General features: G+C 45.5%; 1 protein-coding gene across 1 annotated transcript; it reads left to right on the top strand.

Annotated features, from left to right (window-relative positions):
• Window positions 1-9,751: 9,751 nt before the first annotated feature.
• On the top strand, window positions 9,752-16,665 carry MTFMT (mitochondrial methionyl-tRNA formyltransferase). Its single transcript, XM_054387742.1, has 9 exons — window positions 9,752-9,900; window positions 10,445-10,657; window positions 11,067-11,189; window positions 12,581-12,683; window positions 13,703-13,778; window positions 14,342-14,433; window positions 14,968-15,040; window positions 15,907-15,989; window positions 16,480-16,665. Exons 1-9 carry the CDS (start codon window positions 9,752-9,754, stop codon window positions 16,663-16,665), a joined length of 1,098 nt encoding a protein of 365 aa, XP_054243717.1.
• Window positions 16,666-18,158: the final 1,493 nt, after the last annotated feature.

Genomic DNA, 18,158 nt, shown 5'->3' with positions numbered 1-18,158 from the left:
TGAACCCCTCTCTGGAGAGGAGATTCTCTCAGCAAAGCCTTGTGACTGTCTTTGCTCACAGCCTGCTGCTTCTGGAGATGAGACTCAGGGTTTATATATCTGGGGTAAATCACCTCCTCGGGTAATTCTTTCTGGCACTTTGGCTATGCAGGAGGGTGAACAGCCATGAAGTGCATTTCTATTCCAACTCTCAACCCAGGAACACTTACAGTCCAGTGGGACTTACAGTCTTCTCTGCGGAAGAACCAGAGCAGCTCCTCCAGCTCTTCCTGATCCATACCCAGCACCTGCAGTGTGCCTGTGGCGTGCTCATACGCTTGGGTACTGGCGAGGGCTGCAAGGAAGTCCATGCCTTGCTCTGCCTTGGCTGCAGAAGAAAAGAGCAGAAAGATGCAATGGTTGCTCACTGCTGTGCTTGAGGTGGGAAATGGCTGTCTCCTTGGCTCCCAGGGTTGCCCAGTATGTCTCTCCAGGCAGGCAGAACACAGCCGTGAGGGCATAGCCTTACCTCATGCACTCAGAAGTGGAGAGCATTTCTGGCTCACACTGCAGACCCCATTATAGTGGAGCATTCAGGGTTGGAAAGACCCCATGACACTGCTTGTGCCTCTCCACATTCCCCAGCAGTGTGTGTGTGTCCTCAGGCGTGCAGCACTTACCTGCCTTCTCCTCACACACACTCCTGTCTTCAACATCTTGCCATTGGGCCTTGAGGCCTTGCACGTCACTGAGGGTGACTCCTTTCTTGCTGGCCACCAGGTAGCCCTGGCTGCTGCCCAGAGGAGAGAGCAGAGAATCTGAGCAGTCCCAGCTTGTGCTGCTACAGAGCCTTGTCTGCACGCTGTTGTCCCCCACCACAGAGAGGCAGCTCTGTGTGCCGTGATTCATCAGAGAATCACCTTGCCAAGACCACTCCTGGAAATCTGACTCTGGGTTACAGTCCTCCAGCAATACATTGCCACTCATTGTGCTGGCTTGTAAACACTGCTTGACTTTAGCGTTTTTCATCAGGAAAGCTCCAGTGTCTGCAAAGAAATCAGCATATGAGTGTGGCCACTCTCTAAACACAGGACACACAGAGAGCACAGGGCAGATGGGAATGACGTCTGATTCTGAACCGGGAAATCAGCGCAGGGAGAAAGGCATTCAAGAGGCAAACTGCTGTTCCCTGGAGGAGAGATGATGGCAAGCTCATCTCCTAGTCTTGAGCCCTTTGGTAAGCATCATTGCTGGCTTCCCTGATACCCTGGTGTCCTGATCTGGGGGGATGATCTACCTCTAATGTCTCCCTTTCTGGGGAACTTGGGGAGAACAGTTCGAGGCTCAGATCTCTCCAGTTTCACCTTCTAGTCGTGAAGTGTCAGCTGTAACATCCCTCCGCACAGCAGAGGTGCAGAAAGTCCCCACAGATATTGATATTTTGTTTAAAAAATATCAAATATCCATAAGGTGGGTGTCTTCCTTGGTGTTACAGATTGCAAGTGCTCTAAGCACAGGCTCAGGGTGCAGCTGTCCCCATGGCTGAGCCAGGCTGCTGCTGGTGTGCACTGAGAAAAATGGGCCCACAGAGGGAAGAAGCCCTGTTTGCAGAGAGTTAAGATCTGTGGTGTGTGCCTTTGCCATATACTATCTGGAGGTGCTTGCCTCAGCCTGTGAGGCATTCATAAAGCCACACAACAATGCTGGAAGCTCTTGCATGTGTACATCTAGCTCCCATGAATGTGCCATACAGACAATGTTTTCTTGTAATCCCTGCTGAGCCTGGAGTGGGTGAGAGCCTTTGAAGAGACACAGCCTCAGCAAGTGTGACCTACTTCACCCACACCATTATCTTCTAAGCCAAGAGTCTACCTTGCAGCAGGAAAAATGAGATTATCCAGAAGAACTTCATAGTTGTATGGGATGGATCACACCTTCACTGGTGCTTCTTCAATGTGCAGATGCCTGGGAAAGACAGAGAGAGAGGAGAGGGATAACCTTGAAGCTGTGGCATCTGTTTTCTTCTGCAGAAGTCAATCTGAGCTGCCAGGACAGGGAGCAGATCCTGGCAGCCATTGAGATGATAGCAGACTGAGTCTATGTCCTACTCTAGCTGGGACAGAATTCCAGGCCAGCCATGGGCTGCAGGCTCCTACCAGTTTGGAATCAGCCAGGGCAGCTGAGCTGAGTTGGCCACAGGTGTATCCCAGACCAGAAACATTCTGGTCAGTATAAAGGGGGAAGTTTGCTAAGGATGGGGTCTCCTACTTGGGCTTCTCCTGACCTCGTTACTTTTTCTTCTTCTGCTCTTGATGACTGCCTTCCATTTAGTGTGATCACCCTACATTCCCTGGGCTGAGAATAACTTTATATACTTCATACTGGCACAGGGATCAGGTTGGCTGTTTCAATAAATCCATTTTCATCTTGACCCACAGGTCTTCCATCCTTTTCCTGACCCCCTTCTCTGATAGAGAGATGACCTAGATGACCCGGTGTAGATGGGAGTTCTGCTGCTGAGAGCCAGTTCCTCCTCAGCTAAGCTCACTGCTTCCCTTCTTGCTTCCATGTCACAATCCTTAGAGAATTCATACTTTGTGGACAGTGACTATGTGCTGCTGGTCTATGGATGGTAGAATAAGGGTGTGGAGACGAGGAGGTGGAGGGTTCAGCCTCAAGAGGAGGAATAGCTGGCTTGCCATGGAGGCAAAGGTATCTTCCCATTCTTCTGGGAAGCAAAAAGCTTCTCCTTGACCTTTAGTCCCTCATTCACCAGTGGCATCAATCCAGTTTTTATGGCTGCTTGTCCCACTCAGTTCTTCAGCCTTCTTTGGAGGACCTGACCAGAGCAGAGGGCTCCCATCTATCCGCCGTGAGTTCATGTGAGATGTTCAGATAGCTCTCCTCAGCCCACTGCTCCATTGCTGCTCATCTGAACAGCCATCCACTCGCAGGTGAGTGACACCACCACACAGAAGTCACTCAGACATGCTGGCCCCAGAGGCCATTAATTATTATGTGAAGACTCAGACTTCTGCGACACTCTCAACTTCGGTCTGCCTTACAGTGTGGCCTGGCACTGTCTGAAACTGTTCCCTGGAAATCACTCAGGAGCATGTTCCACCACACCAGGCGTGTCAACAACACTGCTGCTGACTCCTCAGGGAAGCATTTGTCCTGTCGGTTATAGACCTAATGATTGCTACTATTTCCCCCCCTTCTCAATGCCTTCACAATTCAAAGTTCACATTTGATAGCCAACCAGGCGTAGAGGCTTGCTCCCTGCTGCCAGAAAAATCACCTGTTAGCAATTCTTTGAGGTCAAGAATCTCAAACACATGGTCCACATTGACTCTGCATTTCCGAAACTAGGGGGAAAGCTGCTCCCTGCAGCTAGGAATCCCAATTACCTTACATCCAGGAGGCTGGAGCTTATCCACTTCTCAGAAAGGAGGAAATAGAGTCTTGGTGCCAGTGAAATCAAATAACAAATTTGCTACACCCTAATAACAAGTGCCTCTTGAACGTGTGAAATCTTGCTGTGCAAGGCTTCTGTCTAATTGTTTGCTTGGACAGGAACATTTGGCATGCATGTTGCTGGTTTTCTCCTAAGGTGTTTCATAACCTGTGGGCCGCCTCCTGGTGTCCGCCCCAAAGCTGCCATGCACAGCAGGGATGCTAGGAAGCTGCTAAAAGTACTTTGCTGCTTTGTAAAGTCTTCAGTACCACCAAATCTCCCCCCAGCTATGGGAGGTGGTGCAATATGGTAGTAGAATGGATATTTATTGTGCATTAGCAGGAAATTTAAGGGAAAGACTTTATGGAAAAGCCCCGTTATTTTAAAGGCCTTTTACATCAAACTGACCAAACTAGTTTGGAAGCTTCATTCATCAGAGCTATAAAATCTTCTCAGGCCAGGCTACCTACCCCAGCAGGATCCAGAACACTGCCTGCACCACCAGCTTTCCCAGTAAGGAAACAGTGAGTCCCACAGTTGGACTGGAAATGCCCTTAAGAGAATTTGGAGGTTGAAAGAGAGATTTTAAAGTGGCCTCCTTCAGATTAGCCTGCATAGCTGTTCTGCCCTGCTGCCCACATCCCAGTGTAGGTGAGAACTGCTCCACCAAACAAGCTGAGAGAGTGTGGAAGATGTCTTCTCCACTGCTACCCTGCCCACACGTCTCAGCAGACACTCTGGCTGCTCTTGGGTGTGGATAAGAGCTTAGATCCAGGCCTTAGACAACTCCAAGCTGTGGGCTTTGGTCTCCTAGCCCTCTGAAGACACCCAATACCCAACAAGGGAAGCTCAAATGAGAGAAAGCATGTGCGTTTTTATGCCTTTGAAGAAGAAGGTAGAAGGAACAAAGAAGACAACACCTCTCAAAGAAACATTTTACTGTGTTATCTTGAGTTTAAATATCAACTTGAACATTTTTGTGATTTCCTTCTTTTTGCAAATGGGATTTTCACATCAAAAGCTACAAAATTTATGTGCTGTGTGTACTTCAGGATCAAAGAGTTATACACCAATGCTGTCCCAAATCCTTCTGCTGCAAACCAGGTTCTGTGGACTTTGGTGGCATCCTCTGAAATCTCAAGAAACTACAGGAAAATGGCAGGTGGCTGGTTTCTGCTCTACATTTTGATGCCAGAGCTTAAGTGGTAAAATTCTCCCTCATGATGGAAACCTTTGGAGATCTGAGACTCACCACACGCATGAGGCAGAGCTGAGGGATAAGTGACTTTAAAGGTTGGCATAACCCAGAGAGAGGGTATGGAGTGTGTATGGGAATGTACATGTCCCCAGCTGCACATGATCTCCTTCCAGCCAGGGCACAGCACATGGTGCTGGGAAACCACCAAGTGCTCTGCAGGTTGGGTTTTACCAGATCTGCTACTTGAGGCTGCTTACCAACCCGTATGTTGTCCTCACTCTGCAAAGGAGAAGTCTTGAGATACTCACTATAGTGACATAAGTAAAGATAGGGGGATAAAAGTCTTCTTGAAAGACCATCTCCTGACAAGGTGACAATGTCCCTCTGGACTTCTACTAAATACTGACTACACAGCATGGGGCAATGTACTTGTAACATCCCAGCCTTGGTGAAGTGTCCCCTTCTTGTCACCCAGACTCTCTCTCTGGTGGTTATCTTATCTGTCCTGCTTGTGTTAAATGTGTCAGTTATTCCAAATGCATTATAAAAGTGGGATAGCCTGGTTTGGGGATTCATGGAGGATATACAATGGCACACCATGGAGACAAAAACAGGTGAGTTGGTTTATAAAGGTACATCAAGGAGTGAGCTCAATTAAAGACAAGAAAAATGTTTACTATTTCAAGCACTAAAGCAAGAAGGTACTCTGGACTATTTACTAACTTTTGTAGAGTCAAAAGTTAAAGAGGAAATTGAGTTACACTAAACATTTCCCTTTTGACTACTTTTCAGACTGTTCAGACTGTTCCTATCCCAGTCTGCTTCCCACTTGCTATTCAGCCTCTCCTTAAACTTCAGTCACACAGCTTTTGCTTAAGATTTTCAAGGATTTGAGCTTTCTAAATAAACAAACAAACAAGGCTTTCTTTGCAGATAGCTATAAATTAACCCACCAGCCAGCCCAGCAGGAATGCCTGTTAGTCTCCACAGACTCACCAGCAAGAGGAAGCTACATTTCTTCTTGAAGCCCTGCCATCTGGAGAGGTCTCCCTGGAGCAGCCGTCAGTGCCTTACCACGGGGACCGGCTGGCCTCTCCTCTCCTCCTGGTCTCTCCTCTCCTCCTGCTCTCGGTATGAGCTGTGATTCATTCTGCTCCTGAGTCATGTGTGAAGGCCAGTCCAACAAGGTGAGGTTCACTCCAGCCCCTGAAAAAAACACACCTCTTTAGTGGGTTCATTTACAACACGAGGTGAACGACCTGTTCCCAAAGAGTGAACCAGAGGAACTTCCAGCCTATTTGCTCAAGCTCTTGGCACAATCAGGAGTAAGAGCAGGCAGGAAGGAGTGACACTCAGTAATAAGTTACCCGAGGGTTAAAATGAATGATAACTTTCACTCTGCTTGGCTGGGTCCTCACTGCAGAAAGGAAGCATGTTCTGATAAAGCAGCTATCAGCCTTTTTTTTTTTTTTTCTTTTAGTGGATGAGCATTTCAAGGTTCTCAGAACATTTTATGAGAGAGACTGACCTTGCAGGCAAAGCACTCACCCCTGTTTCACAGGGACTGGCAGCAGCTGCCTAAGGCAACAGGCTGCTAAAAGGCTTTTGTGGCATCACCAGGATGATGTGCTGTCTTTTTGTGCCAGCCACACTGGGAAAGAGGGATTCCCCTTCCTACCTGGTCCATGGATGAACTTGCACACCAGAAAGCAATCTAGATAACTCTCAGTGATGGGCTTGGAGCACACAGCTAGCACTGGTTAGCTTAAGCTTAATGGGAGATGGGCTGTCTCCTGTTCTTGGTGTTTTCCAGTTTGACATAGTGTCTTTGGCACTGAAGCCATGTTCCAGTGTGATGAATCCTTTGAATCCTGGATCACATCCAATGGAGAGCTTCCTGGCTGCCCTGGTGAGGTTTCACCCAGCTCACACCCAACACTGAGATGTTTCACTGTTCACGGTCAACCTGGCAGCAATGGGATGGGAGCTTTCACTCTGAAAAGCATCCTCCAGGAAAGGAGCTGAAGGAATTGAGGTTGTTAAGTCTGGAGAAAGGGAGGCTCAGGGGAGACCTTCTGGCTCTCTGCAGCTCCCTGAAAGGAGGTTGGAGGAAGGTGAGGGTCAGTCTCTTCTCCCAGGAAACAAGTGATAGGACAAGAGGAAACAGCCTCAAGTTGCACCAGGGGAGGCTTAGGTTGGACAGGAGGAACAATTTCTTCCCCAAAAGAGTTGTCAAGGCCTGGAACAGGCTGCCCAGGGCAGTGGTGGAGTTGCCATCCCTGAAGGGATTTAAAAGCCATGGAGATGCAGTGCTGAGGGACATAGTTTAGTGGTAGCCTGTCAGTGCTGGGTTAATGGTTGGACTTGATCCTAAGGGTCTCTTCCAACCAAAATGATTCTGTGATTTTATGACTCAGTGTGAGGCACATTGAAATAAAAGCCATTTCCCACTGTTTGGAATTGGCCCTTGCACCCAGTAATCCTCTCCTTCTCCAGAGGACCATGATTGCTCAAGAGGAATGTCTCCAGCAGTGGCTGTGAGTGTTTTATTTCGTATCTCCCCTGCCAACACTGGCACTCTGTAACAGGAGGTATCTTTTTTACTTCTTGGAGACATTTTCAGTGCTTTTGGCTAGGAAGCAAAGTGGAGACAGGACACCGATTTGTATTCTGCATCCTCCTTGGATTTGTCTTCACTACTCTTAGGAAGAACTTGTCTGACCCTGGCGTTTTAATTTTGCTTATCCTTTTTGATCCATTCTGTGTCTTTGACCCGAAATGCCTGGTTACAGAATAACTAAACATTCAGGGTTGGCTTTTTCTTTTTATCATGTATAAAAGCAGAGCTCAAATGCAGCAGGAAAGCACGATTTGAGAGCTTTTTTTTTTTTTTTTTTTTTTTTTTTTTTTTTTTTTTTGTATGTGTGTGTATGAAATGATCAGATTGTTGCTTTAGTTCTGCTGGAAAAAATGACATCAAAATAAATCTTCAGTTCAAATTCATGCACACTGTGTCCAAGGCATAATACTAAGTAATGGCTGTGATCTGTTTGAACTGTGCGGTTGTATCACAGCTGAGGATGAATTACTTGGGAGCAAGGATACTGGAGTGAATTTAAGTCCACTTCATAAACTCACTGCAAATGGAACATTAATTACTGCATGCAGAAGTCTGGGAGAAAAAAAAAAAAAAGAGTTTCAGTATTTCCAGGAGCCTGAATTACTGCCAGAACAGAGAATTCATCAGGGTTTAGGTTCTCTAAGGAGCACCAGTGAAGCTCCACACACAGCATTGGTATGCTACCAATCCCATGCCAAGATCTGATACCTGGAAATGAACACTGGGTTCAAATCCTCAGCTTTTGGCTGCATTTTAGGCATCTTTTGGGCCATCCAGACACATGGCACATCCCTGATCTCAGAGAGCTGGTATTTACTGGCACAACACAGGACATCTCCTTCCACCAGTTGTGCTGGCTGCTTCCGGAACCATGAGCATTTTTCACTATCTGAGATACTATTGCCGTCAATTTTTTTCCAGCTTTTGAGATAAGCGGTTGAATTACACACGTTGTGGAACATTGCTTCCCCTCTTTTGGGGCCTGATAGCCATAAGTGCCTGTAATCACTTAGTTATTGTGCAATTGTTCCCTGTTTACTGGCTCTGTATTATTTGTCAGACTGCTTACCTGCCCTTCTCCCCATGTCTGCTTTTCATGATGAACTACACCAGCTGCTTTATCTCTTCTCAAGCAGAGGCCATCCCTTCACCCTTGCTACCCTCTCATTTATCTTTTTATTTTTATTTTTTTACCATGTAATTTCATCTCTGGTGCGATGTGGCTGCAATTCATCAGTGAACTGCATGTGACTAAACTGAAGACCTTCATGGGGTGACCCAAGTAATAAAGTTTTCTGGAACGACTGATTTTTAACTACTGATTCTCAGATAGGAGACTACCTTATCATTTAGTAGCTCATTCTCTTTTTCTCAGGTGCAGGAATAAAGGCACTTAAGTTAGGATGAGCTTGACTCTTCTTTTTTAAGCTTAAACCAGCACTTTTACATTACTTTTCGTTGTTTCTGCCACTGGAGACAGAGGCATCTGCCATGTCTGCAAAAAGAAAGCTTTAATGATGGGCAAAACAGATGTGAAAGTGGAATGAGGCACAATATTTCACTCCTCTTAACGATCCTCCCCTATCCCTGCCTGACATAAATTCTGCCATCCTATTTCCAAGCAATTTACATGTTTTCACTGGCATACAGGGAATGTTCCGATTCTCACATTCCATGTGAGAAATTCTTAGTTTCACAGACCGGCGGATATGCTGTTGATTTAGATGTGTTGGGAATTCGTGTATGTAATTTACATTAAATGAAGAACTACACAAATAAACCATCTTCCCATGGTGGGGATGGGGAGAGGAGGGAGAGAATGCTAGAAAGGTAAAATATTTTAATTCGTATGTTATGGGAGAAGCTAGCTATGTCAGTTATTCTGACCCCACAGTTTACAGTAAAACATTCTTTAAAGTATAATCACTGTTAAAACAAAGCAGTCCAGAGAGGCAGACTTGAGCCAGCAGAAACCCACTGCCTGCGGTGTCAACAGCCCTTTCTGCCGCTGTCGATTTCTCCGCCTTATCTTCGCACTGAGGCAGAGCAGCCAAATCAGGGTCATGAAGGACGCGGCTACGGGTCCGCCGCCATGGAAGACGCTCGCCAGGGTAGCACGGACGCCGTGGAGAGATAAAAGCCAGGGTTGGAAGCCGCGCTCGGGGTGCGCTGGAGAGACCGGGGCTAAGGCTGACATCTGCGCTCCTCAAAGCCGCCCGCCCTTCCCGAAACAACCGTAAAGCCGCACTCAAACAGTAAAGCACGCCCCTGAAATGCAGTTCAGCACCACTCCGAGCCAGCACCGCCCCCTGCCGCCCCGCCTCAAGATGGCAGCTCCGCCATAGCCTGAGGGGTGGTCCTGTACGTCTCTCGCCCCGCCCCGCCCCGCCCCGCCCCGCCTCAAGATGGCAGCTCCGCCTTAGCCTGAGGGGTGGTCTTGTACGTCCCTCGCCCCGCCCCGAGGTTGGCGCCATCAGCATGCGCCGGACGCGCCGTTATGTGGGGTCGGTCGCTGCGCTCATGGCGGGAGGGGGTGAAGGCGGTGCGCGGGGCGGCGGGACGGGCAGGGGCGCCGCCGTGGCGGGTACTCTTCTTCGGCACCGACCACTTTGCCGTCACCGCTCTGCGAGCTTTACAGGCCGCCAGGTACCGCCTGCTGCCGGGGCTGCACCTGCGGGGAGGGGACCGGGGCGGTGAGCGAGGGCTGAAGAGACGGAATGAAGAATCTGGTACTGAGGAGGGGACAGCAGAGGCTGTTGAGGGAGAGGCTGAATACGGTGAGGGAAAGTTTTGGACCGGGGGTTGTAAGGTAGGAGTCAGTGATGGGGTTCAGGGGATATTAGGGATTGAGCTGGGGTCGGTGGGACAAGAACCGTGGGTTGGGCAGAGGTTGTTAGGGAAGCGAGGAAGGGAACGTAAAGTGGGACAGGGACCATGGTGTCACAAGTGGGTCGATGGAGAGGGATGATACAGGGAGTCAGAACCTGGGGAGCAGATAGAGGTGGTAGGGCTGAGAGGGGGTTAGGAGGCTGAGGACACCACAGGGAAGCTGGGAACCAAGTAAGGGGTGGGAGTTGGAGGGGGGGTGATGTGAAGGGGCACAGGGGACCCACAAGGGGTGGAGATGAACCAGCCTTTGCCTCTCCCTTGCTCTGTGTGTATGAGACCTTCAGTGCCTTGCCCACCGCAGGGAGCCCAGCGAGAACTTGCTCGTGTCCAGGCTGGAGGTGGTGACTTTGCCCTCCCGCCTATGTGGGGACCTGCCTGTGAAGAGCTGTGCCCAGGAGCTCCAGCTGCCTGTTCACGAGTGGCCACACACAGGACCTGTGGGACAGTTTGATGTGGGTGTGGTGGCCTCATTTGGACGTCTCCTAAGCAAGGAGCTTATTCTCCAGTTCCCATAGTAAGTGAGATGACAGAACATCTACTGCTGCTTTGTTAGCACAGCAAGACTCTGTTTTTGAGTCTTGGAGCAGGTGAGGTCAACTTCTCTGGGTTCACCTGCTTAGTCTGAGTCCTAGTTTTCTTTGTGAGGTTGACTGTTGTTCCTTAATGTGTTGATGTAGATCTATGCAAATAGTCCTCATCATGTGTTTACTTTTATTCCTCTTATCTCCCTTTCTGTGTTTACTGAGAAACTGAAGGTTGTGTAGCATGAATTTCCTTTAAATGTATATTTAAACCAGCACCACTTCAGCAGGTCTGCAGAGTTAATTCTGAGGTTCAGTGTGATTAATGTTGCACACCTATGTACATGTGGGTTCAGCTTCAGGTACTGTTCCTACTCTCAACTTGAAAATCTTTCAATTCAGTGGCGTGCTGAATGTCCATCCCAGCTGCCTCCCACGATGGCGTGGTCCTGCACCAATAATCCACACAGTGCTTCATGGAGACACAGTGACTGGGGTCACAATCATGGAAATAAGACCAAAAAGGTAGGTTAGATTTGCTTGCTAAAACTACTTGCTGCTTCTGTGGCCTCTCAGGACTTTAAACCATCACCACTTCAGCCATCATTGAAACCATTCTGTGTAATCACTATTTTTGATGTATTTTTCTGTTTAATATTGACACTTCATAGAATCTTAGATCTGTTAAGGTTGGAAGAGACCTTGGAGATCAAGTCCAAGCACTTGTCTAGAGCTCACAATCACACTGCTACTGCTAAACTATGTCCCTAATCACCACATCCATGTGTCTCTTAAATACCTTAACGTCTCTGAAACAGAAACTTTCATGTGACTGTATGAGACTTAGAAATACAGGACTATAGGGAGTGTGTCATTTGCTCTCTAGACTCTCCGCTTGCTGTGTGATTCTTAGCATTATTACAGGGAGCAGACAGAATGACCGCACAGATGGAGAGGCTTGCTGTGATGTGGCAAAGATCTGGTGTTTGGGTTTCAGAGGCCCCTGTAGCCTCCTGTAAGTGAAACAGATGACAAGCAATTGTCTGTCTAGGGATGAGAGAGAGATTAGAATCCTAGAATGCACTGGTTGGGAGGGACCTCTAGAGGTCGTCTAGTACAAACTCCTGCAGTAAGCAGGGACATCTCCAACTACATCAGGTTGCTCAGAATCCCGTCAAGCCTGACTTTGAACATCTTCAGGGATGGGGCATCTACCACCTCCTTGGGCAGCCAGTTCCAGTGTTCCACCAACTTTATAGTAAAGAACTTCCTCCTGATGTCTAATCTAAATCTGCTGTGCTCTAGTTTAAAACTGTTGTCCTGTTGCTACAAGTCCTTGTAAAGCATTCCTCCCCAGCTTTCTTGTAGGCCCCCCTCAGGTATTGGAAGGCTGCTGTAGGGTCTCACTAGAGCCTTCTCATTTCCAGGCTGAACGACCCCAGTTCCCTCAGCCTGTGTTCATAGGATTGGTGTTCCAGCTGTCTGATCATCTTTGTGGCCCATCATTATGGTTTATAGTTTCAGCACAAACTCTGGCATAAAAGCCTTGTTAAAGCACATTTTATAGTTACCCTTGATGCTTGTCTGATAATAGATCTCAAGAAAGCATAAAGCAAATTTATTCTGAATACTTCAGGCTGTTTCTTCTGAGGTCTTATGCTTCTGAACTGTAAATTGTACATGCACATCAACCTCAACTTGCTGAGCTGAATCTTGCATGCCAAGATATCTCTTGTACTGTTTTCCCTGTGTTGTCTTGTGAACCAAACATTATTTGGCAATGTGCTTAAAAATAAAATTTTAGAGGGGGGGAAAAGGTACTTAGTAACTGAGTTAACATATTGATTGTAGACTTCAGACTGCTAACTGAGTTGTAACTTCTCCTCTAGTAAGCCTGTGTATTTTCTGTCTTACAGGTTTGATGTAGGTCCAATTATTAAGCAAGAAGAGTTTGCTGTTCCTCCCTGCTGTACTGCAAAGGAGCTGGAAGTGATGTTAGCAAAGATGGGTGCAGACATGGTAAGGTCATGCAGAGCTGGTGTTGCTTCTGATTAGTACCTTGTGTAAACAGAGTTCTTTTTGTTCTTGTTCTCAGCTGACTGCAGCTGGTAAGAGGAGAGTGGTCTAAAACTTGTGTTTGTGAGCACTTTGTCTCACTGAGAAGGAATCTGAGCGGTGTGTGATAAGCTGTCAGTGCTGGTCCAATGTGTTGCTGTTCTACTCCTGTTCATTGGAGAACTCAAGTGCTTTTCATGGAAGCTGTGCACTTTATTCTTCCATTGAAGTGAATCCCTACTGTATCTTAATAATCAGCTTTTATCCTGTTACAGGACAAAAATCATCTGTAAAAGGATATTTGGGGGTTTTAATTGTTATTTGCAGAATTGCAGCATGGTGGGAGTTGGAAGGGACCGCTAGCAATACCAGTCCAATAGTCCAATCCCTCCCCAGCTAAAGCAGGGTCACCCACAGGTTGCCCAGGATCACAACATCCAGGCAGCTTTGGAATCTCTCCAGAGAAGGAGACTTCACAACCTCTCCAAACAGCCTGGTCTAGGACTCTGGCACTGTCACAGGAACGATATTCCTTATGTTTAGGTGGAGCCTCTTGGGTTCCAGTTTGTGACTGTTTCCCCTTGTCCTGTCACTAGGCACCACTGACAAGTGCCCAGCCCCATCCTCTTGCCTCCCACCCTTTAGTTCTTGCTGAGCATTGAGAAGATCCCCTCTTAGTCTCCTCTAGGCTAAACAGCCCCAGGTCTCTCAGCCTCTTCTTGTTAAGAGGGGTGCTCCAGTCCCCTTAACATCTTTGTAGCCTCTGCTGGACTCTCACCAGGACTTCCCTGTCTCTCTTGGATGTGGGAAGGATGCTTTAATGTGTATGAAGCAAGTCTTCTACTGAGCCAGTTTTCTAAAAGCTCCCAAGAAAGTTTCCCTGATGAAAAATTAAGTACTGCACATTTATGTCTTGGATTTACTGTTAATAAACAGACTCCACTTAGCTTTGCTAAGAAACTGTGCAAACTTTAATTTTGCAGCTTATATCAGTCCTGAAAAACTTGCCTGAAAGCTTACAAAATAAAAGAGAGCAACCAAAAGAAGGAGTAACCTTTGGTAGGTACACATTATATTTAATAATAATTATTTTTTATCAGCTGGAAAACTTAATTATCTTCTGCTGTGCTGGGTTCTGTTTTGGGTTTTTAGATACCTTTGTCAATATGGTCTCTTCACTGCCCTCTGTGGTTTAAATAAATCACACAAAGGGGGAAAAATGCTTCAGAATTCTTCTTCAGACTTATTACACTAATGGTAGTAGATCGGCCATGCAATATCAAAATGTTACAAAATCTGAGTGAGTTTGTTACTCTTCATGGTTGTAACGCAGACAGCAGGGTTACAGCTGTGCTTGTAAATATGTGATCACTTTGCAGTGCAATGGGGAAGTAAGAGGACAACTGGAACAAAGTATAAATGATCCAAATAGAGGTTTTTGTAGCAAAATCTTTTCTCCAATTGCTGTCTAAGGTATTTGTGGCTAGGTGGTAAACCTGCTTTTGGTCTGTATAAAACTGGGTTTAAAATAAGATAAAATGCCACAGCTGTTTGTTGGCAAAAAAAAGATGCAAAACAAACCACGAAGCCTTATATGAAATAACTTCTCTTTTTCTTCTTAGCTCCTAAAATATCTATAGCTAAGAGCTGTATAAAATGGGAAGAGCAAACAGCTGCACAGATACTTCAACTGCATCGTGCAATAGGAAGTATGGTAAGAGAGTGGGATTTTTTTTTTTTACATCCTTTCTGCCCCTCTAGCATGTCTGAGTTTGGTGTAGATAATTTTTAATTCATGTCTAAATCTCAAGTTTTAATTATTTTAGCTTCTAAAACCTAGCATGTATTTTAAAATTCCAGCTTTAAAGGTGGAATTGGTGTGGGGAAGAATTGTAATGAATTTGATGCCAAGTTTGAAATCAGCTCAGTGGTTTTGTGGTGTTAAACTCCAAGATTTCCTCTGATGTATTTGAGGGGGTTTCAAAAAACTATGATTACATCTTTGCATGACAGTAGGCAGCTTTTGCAAATGGCTACTGAACTCCTCACTGCATATGTTAATGGATTGCTTGTCAATAAGATGAGGAAGATCAAGGAAAACTTGATATAATAAGGGAAAGTCTCTTATCTGGATATACACCTAAATTTTCCTCCTAATGTTTCTATCACAGGTATCTTGCATAAGAAAAAAAAAACCTAAATAATTGCCTGGAGCCATTCTGAATATGTCATCTGCTTCTGTTTCCAGTTCCCTTTGCAGACCCTCTGGAGGGGTACCACTGTTAAGCTTCTGGATTTGGTGGAAGTGGGTAATATTCCAGGTATTTACTTTTAAATTAGTCTGTTAAGTTAAATTTTCTTGCCTTTTCCAATGTTGACTTGGAGATGTACACAATTGTACTAAACAATAGTATAAAGTAGTGCTTCCTGATACTCCAGTAAAACTTAGTCACATATACGCAGGTTTCTGTACCTCAAGATGAGGATGAAAGGGGTTTAAGGATGTTCCTACTCTGGGGTAGTGTTGAGAGCAGCAGTGAACCCTGAGATTAGAGGATTTTAATTCTTTAGAAGATCCTTTTCTGTTGCCTTTGTCTGGGGATCTCTCACAATGAAAGCTGTACCAGTTGCTATGCTCAAATTATTTTCTGTCGTAGTCTGTGAGTCAGAAAGCCTTGTGGCCTGAGTGGTGTGACACAGCACACAGGGCTAATGGCTCTTCATGGATCACCTAGGGAGCACAGAATCACAGAAGCATTCAGGTTGGAAAAGACCCTCAGGATCACCAAGTCCAACCAAGAACCCTACTCTACAAAGTTCACCCCTAAACCATATCCCCAAGCACCACGTCTAAATGACCTTTAAATACATCCAGGGTTGGTGACTCAACCACCTCCCTGGACAGCACGTTCCAAGGCCTGACCACTCTTTCTGTGAAAATTTTTTCCTAATGTCCAGTCTAAACCTACCCAGACATAGCTTGAGGCCATCCTTCTGGTTCTATCCCTAGTGCCAGAGAGTGACTGGTCTGCTGCTTCCCTGCTCATTTGGCTATAATAAGACACAGAACAAAGTATTTTTGAACAGAAGAGTGACTCAAGATGGTTATCATGCTTCAGAGAGGCGTGTTTCAAACGTTTGTGTTTATTGGCATAAAAATGCAGGAAAATCTTACTTTGCTTTTTAGATCAAGTATTAAATGGCTGTGGAGCTGCTCCTGGTTCACTACTGTACCACAAGGCATCCCGAATGCTGATAGCTCGTTGCAGGGTAAGTTTTTCCCACCTGTTTTATGTTCACCCTCTTAAAGATGAGGCTTTTAGTATTTTTGTCTTACATAACTTTTAATTGTCCATCATGATTCACTGAACTCCCTCAAATCAGCATCAGTCTTTTTATTTTATAAGCTGAAGAACTTGATTTCTGCTCAGGCTTTTTTTGATTTGCAGTATAAACAGAATCACACAGATTGTGTCTGGTTGGAAGAGACCTCAGAAGATCTTCCAGTCCAGCCCTTGACCTAGCAGTGAAGGGTCAACATTAAATCATGTGCCTAAGCACCAGGTCCACACAGTGCTTGAACGCTCCCAGGGATGATGATTCCAGCACTGCCCTGGGCAGACTATTCTGATGTTTGAGAACCCTTTTAGTGAAGAAATATTTCCTAATAGCTACCGTAGACCTCCCTGGTGCAGCTTGGAACCATTTCCTCCAGTCCTGTCACTTGACACCAAGGTGGTTTGTTTCCTTCTATTTTCAGGAAGGCTGGGTTGGAATCAAAGGAATCATGTTAAAGAAGCATCTTACAGCAGTTGACTTCTACAACGGATATATGCACTCTTTGTTGCAACAGAACTCAAGATCAGTTCAGGAGGAATGCAGATTTCAAACACTTGAACTTAGCATGGCAAAAAAGACTCTGAAAGAGAGGGAGAAATTGCACTAGGATGTAAAACAATAGATGTATTTCAAAGTGTGGCAGAATACATCTGTTATTAGTAATACAAACTGTTTCAAAGCCCACTTCTAACATTCAACGTGGTTTGAGGGGTTTCCTCTCGATGTGTTTCATCTTACTGTCATCTGCATGTTTTCATCATGGATTCCTCACTTTTTTCCCCATCAAGGAGGAGAATCTCTCTGAATGCTGAAGACAGTGAATAAATCCCTGTTTCCACTGAGTAATAAATTTATTTTCATACAATCTTTTCAGTTTGGTTTTTGAGGACTGTTGATAAAACGTTCTTCAAACACAAATTGTGCATAATTATTTTAATCTGTAAATACTAAAATCCCATGCTTCAGAGCTCAGTGCTCACTGAGCCTAGTAAGATCTAGTATGATTTTGCTTGTGGAGCTTTCAACTACTTTTGTAGCCCCATATGGAGATTAATAATTTAAGCCTTAGCTGGGGGCAGCTGGAGATCCTTTTCCTGCCGGTGTTAGTTTTCTTGGAGTCAACTGCAGTTAACACAGAACATCTCATCTTTCTCACTGGAATCTGATTCCATATCTTTAACACTCTGCCTGGAATTGTGTGCAGTCAGTCGTAGGATTTGTTAGAGTTATTTGCTAGGTGGCGTTTTCTGAGCAGTCTGATGTACCATCTCATCAACCTGGGTATTTATTGCCAACTACTTAATTACTTGGGTGTCTCTGCTTATTCTCTTTCTGGTCTCAGTCTACAGGTGTCTATTTCCAGTGTACTGGAATTCAGTTTCAATGCATCTTTGATTTAGAAAAGGAATAAGCAGCATATTTCTAATCTGAGATGACATTCAGTTCTTAGGACCATCATGTTTGGTTTTGCCTGTGTAGGTGTTTGCTATTTTTAGCTTTTCTGATCAATTTCTTACCTTTCCTATTGAATCATTGCTTTCCACCTCTTCCTATTTGCTTTCACATCCTAGGATGTATTCCACTTCATATCTGTGACATCCATCTAGATGTCATGTTCTACTGTCATTCTTCCTCTCTGAGAAAAGTTTTTACCTGAGGAGTTGTGAATCTAATCCAAGCTTTTACCCAACCTGCTTTTACTTAATGGCACATATAAGAAGGAGCATTTGATGTGAAGAATCCCAAATCTGATGACTCTTGTACTTTCTTATCCTGGAAATAATGTATCATTGGGAGCATAACAGCAGAACAAAGACCAGCTGCATCTTAGGAGCTGCTCTGGTGTTACTTGCTCAATTTATTCCTGCTTTTCTTCATCCTACGAGTAAAACCAGAGCCTCTGGAGCTCTTCAGGCTTGTTCGCTTCATATTTTCAGCATTTTCACTGACGTTTTGGAAGCCTCCAAAGGAAAAAAAAACGCAAGAGTTTGGGTAGGCTTGGTGTTACAGTGTTTCTGTTTTCCTCCTGCTCATTAATCAAGGCCATTACATCCTCTTCCACATGTCCTTTTGGCTCTTCAGACTTCAACCTGTTCACGT

The sequence above is a fragment of the Indicator indicator genome, chromosome 16 (assembly GCF_027791375.1).
Source record: "Indicator indicator isolate 239-I01 chromosome 16, UM_Iind_1.1, whole genome shotgun sequence".
In the NCBI taxonomy this organism is placed as follows: Eukaryota; Metazoa; Chordata; class Aves; order Piciformes; family Indicatoridae; genus Indicator; species Indicator indicator.
This window is presented reverse-complemented; position numbering and strand designations above follow the sequence as displayed.

Excerpts from the sequence above, each read along its gene's own strand:
- MTFMT (XM_054387742.1), top strand. The coding sequence starts at position 9,752 with ATGTGGGGTCGGTCGCTGCGCTCATGGCGGGAGGGGGTGAAGGCGGTG. Across the intron at positions 9,901-10,444 it reads CGAGCTTTACAGGCCGCCAG|GGAGCCCAGCGAGAACTTGC; the intron begins GTACCGCCTGCT and ends TGCCCACCGCAG. Across the intron at positions 14,434-14,967 it reads ATCGTGCAATAGGAAGTATG|TTCCCTTTGCAGACCCTCTG; the intron begins GTAAGAGAGTGG and ends TTCTGTTTCCAG.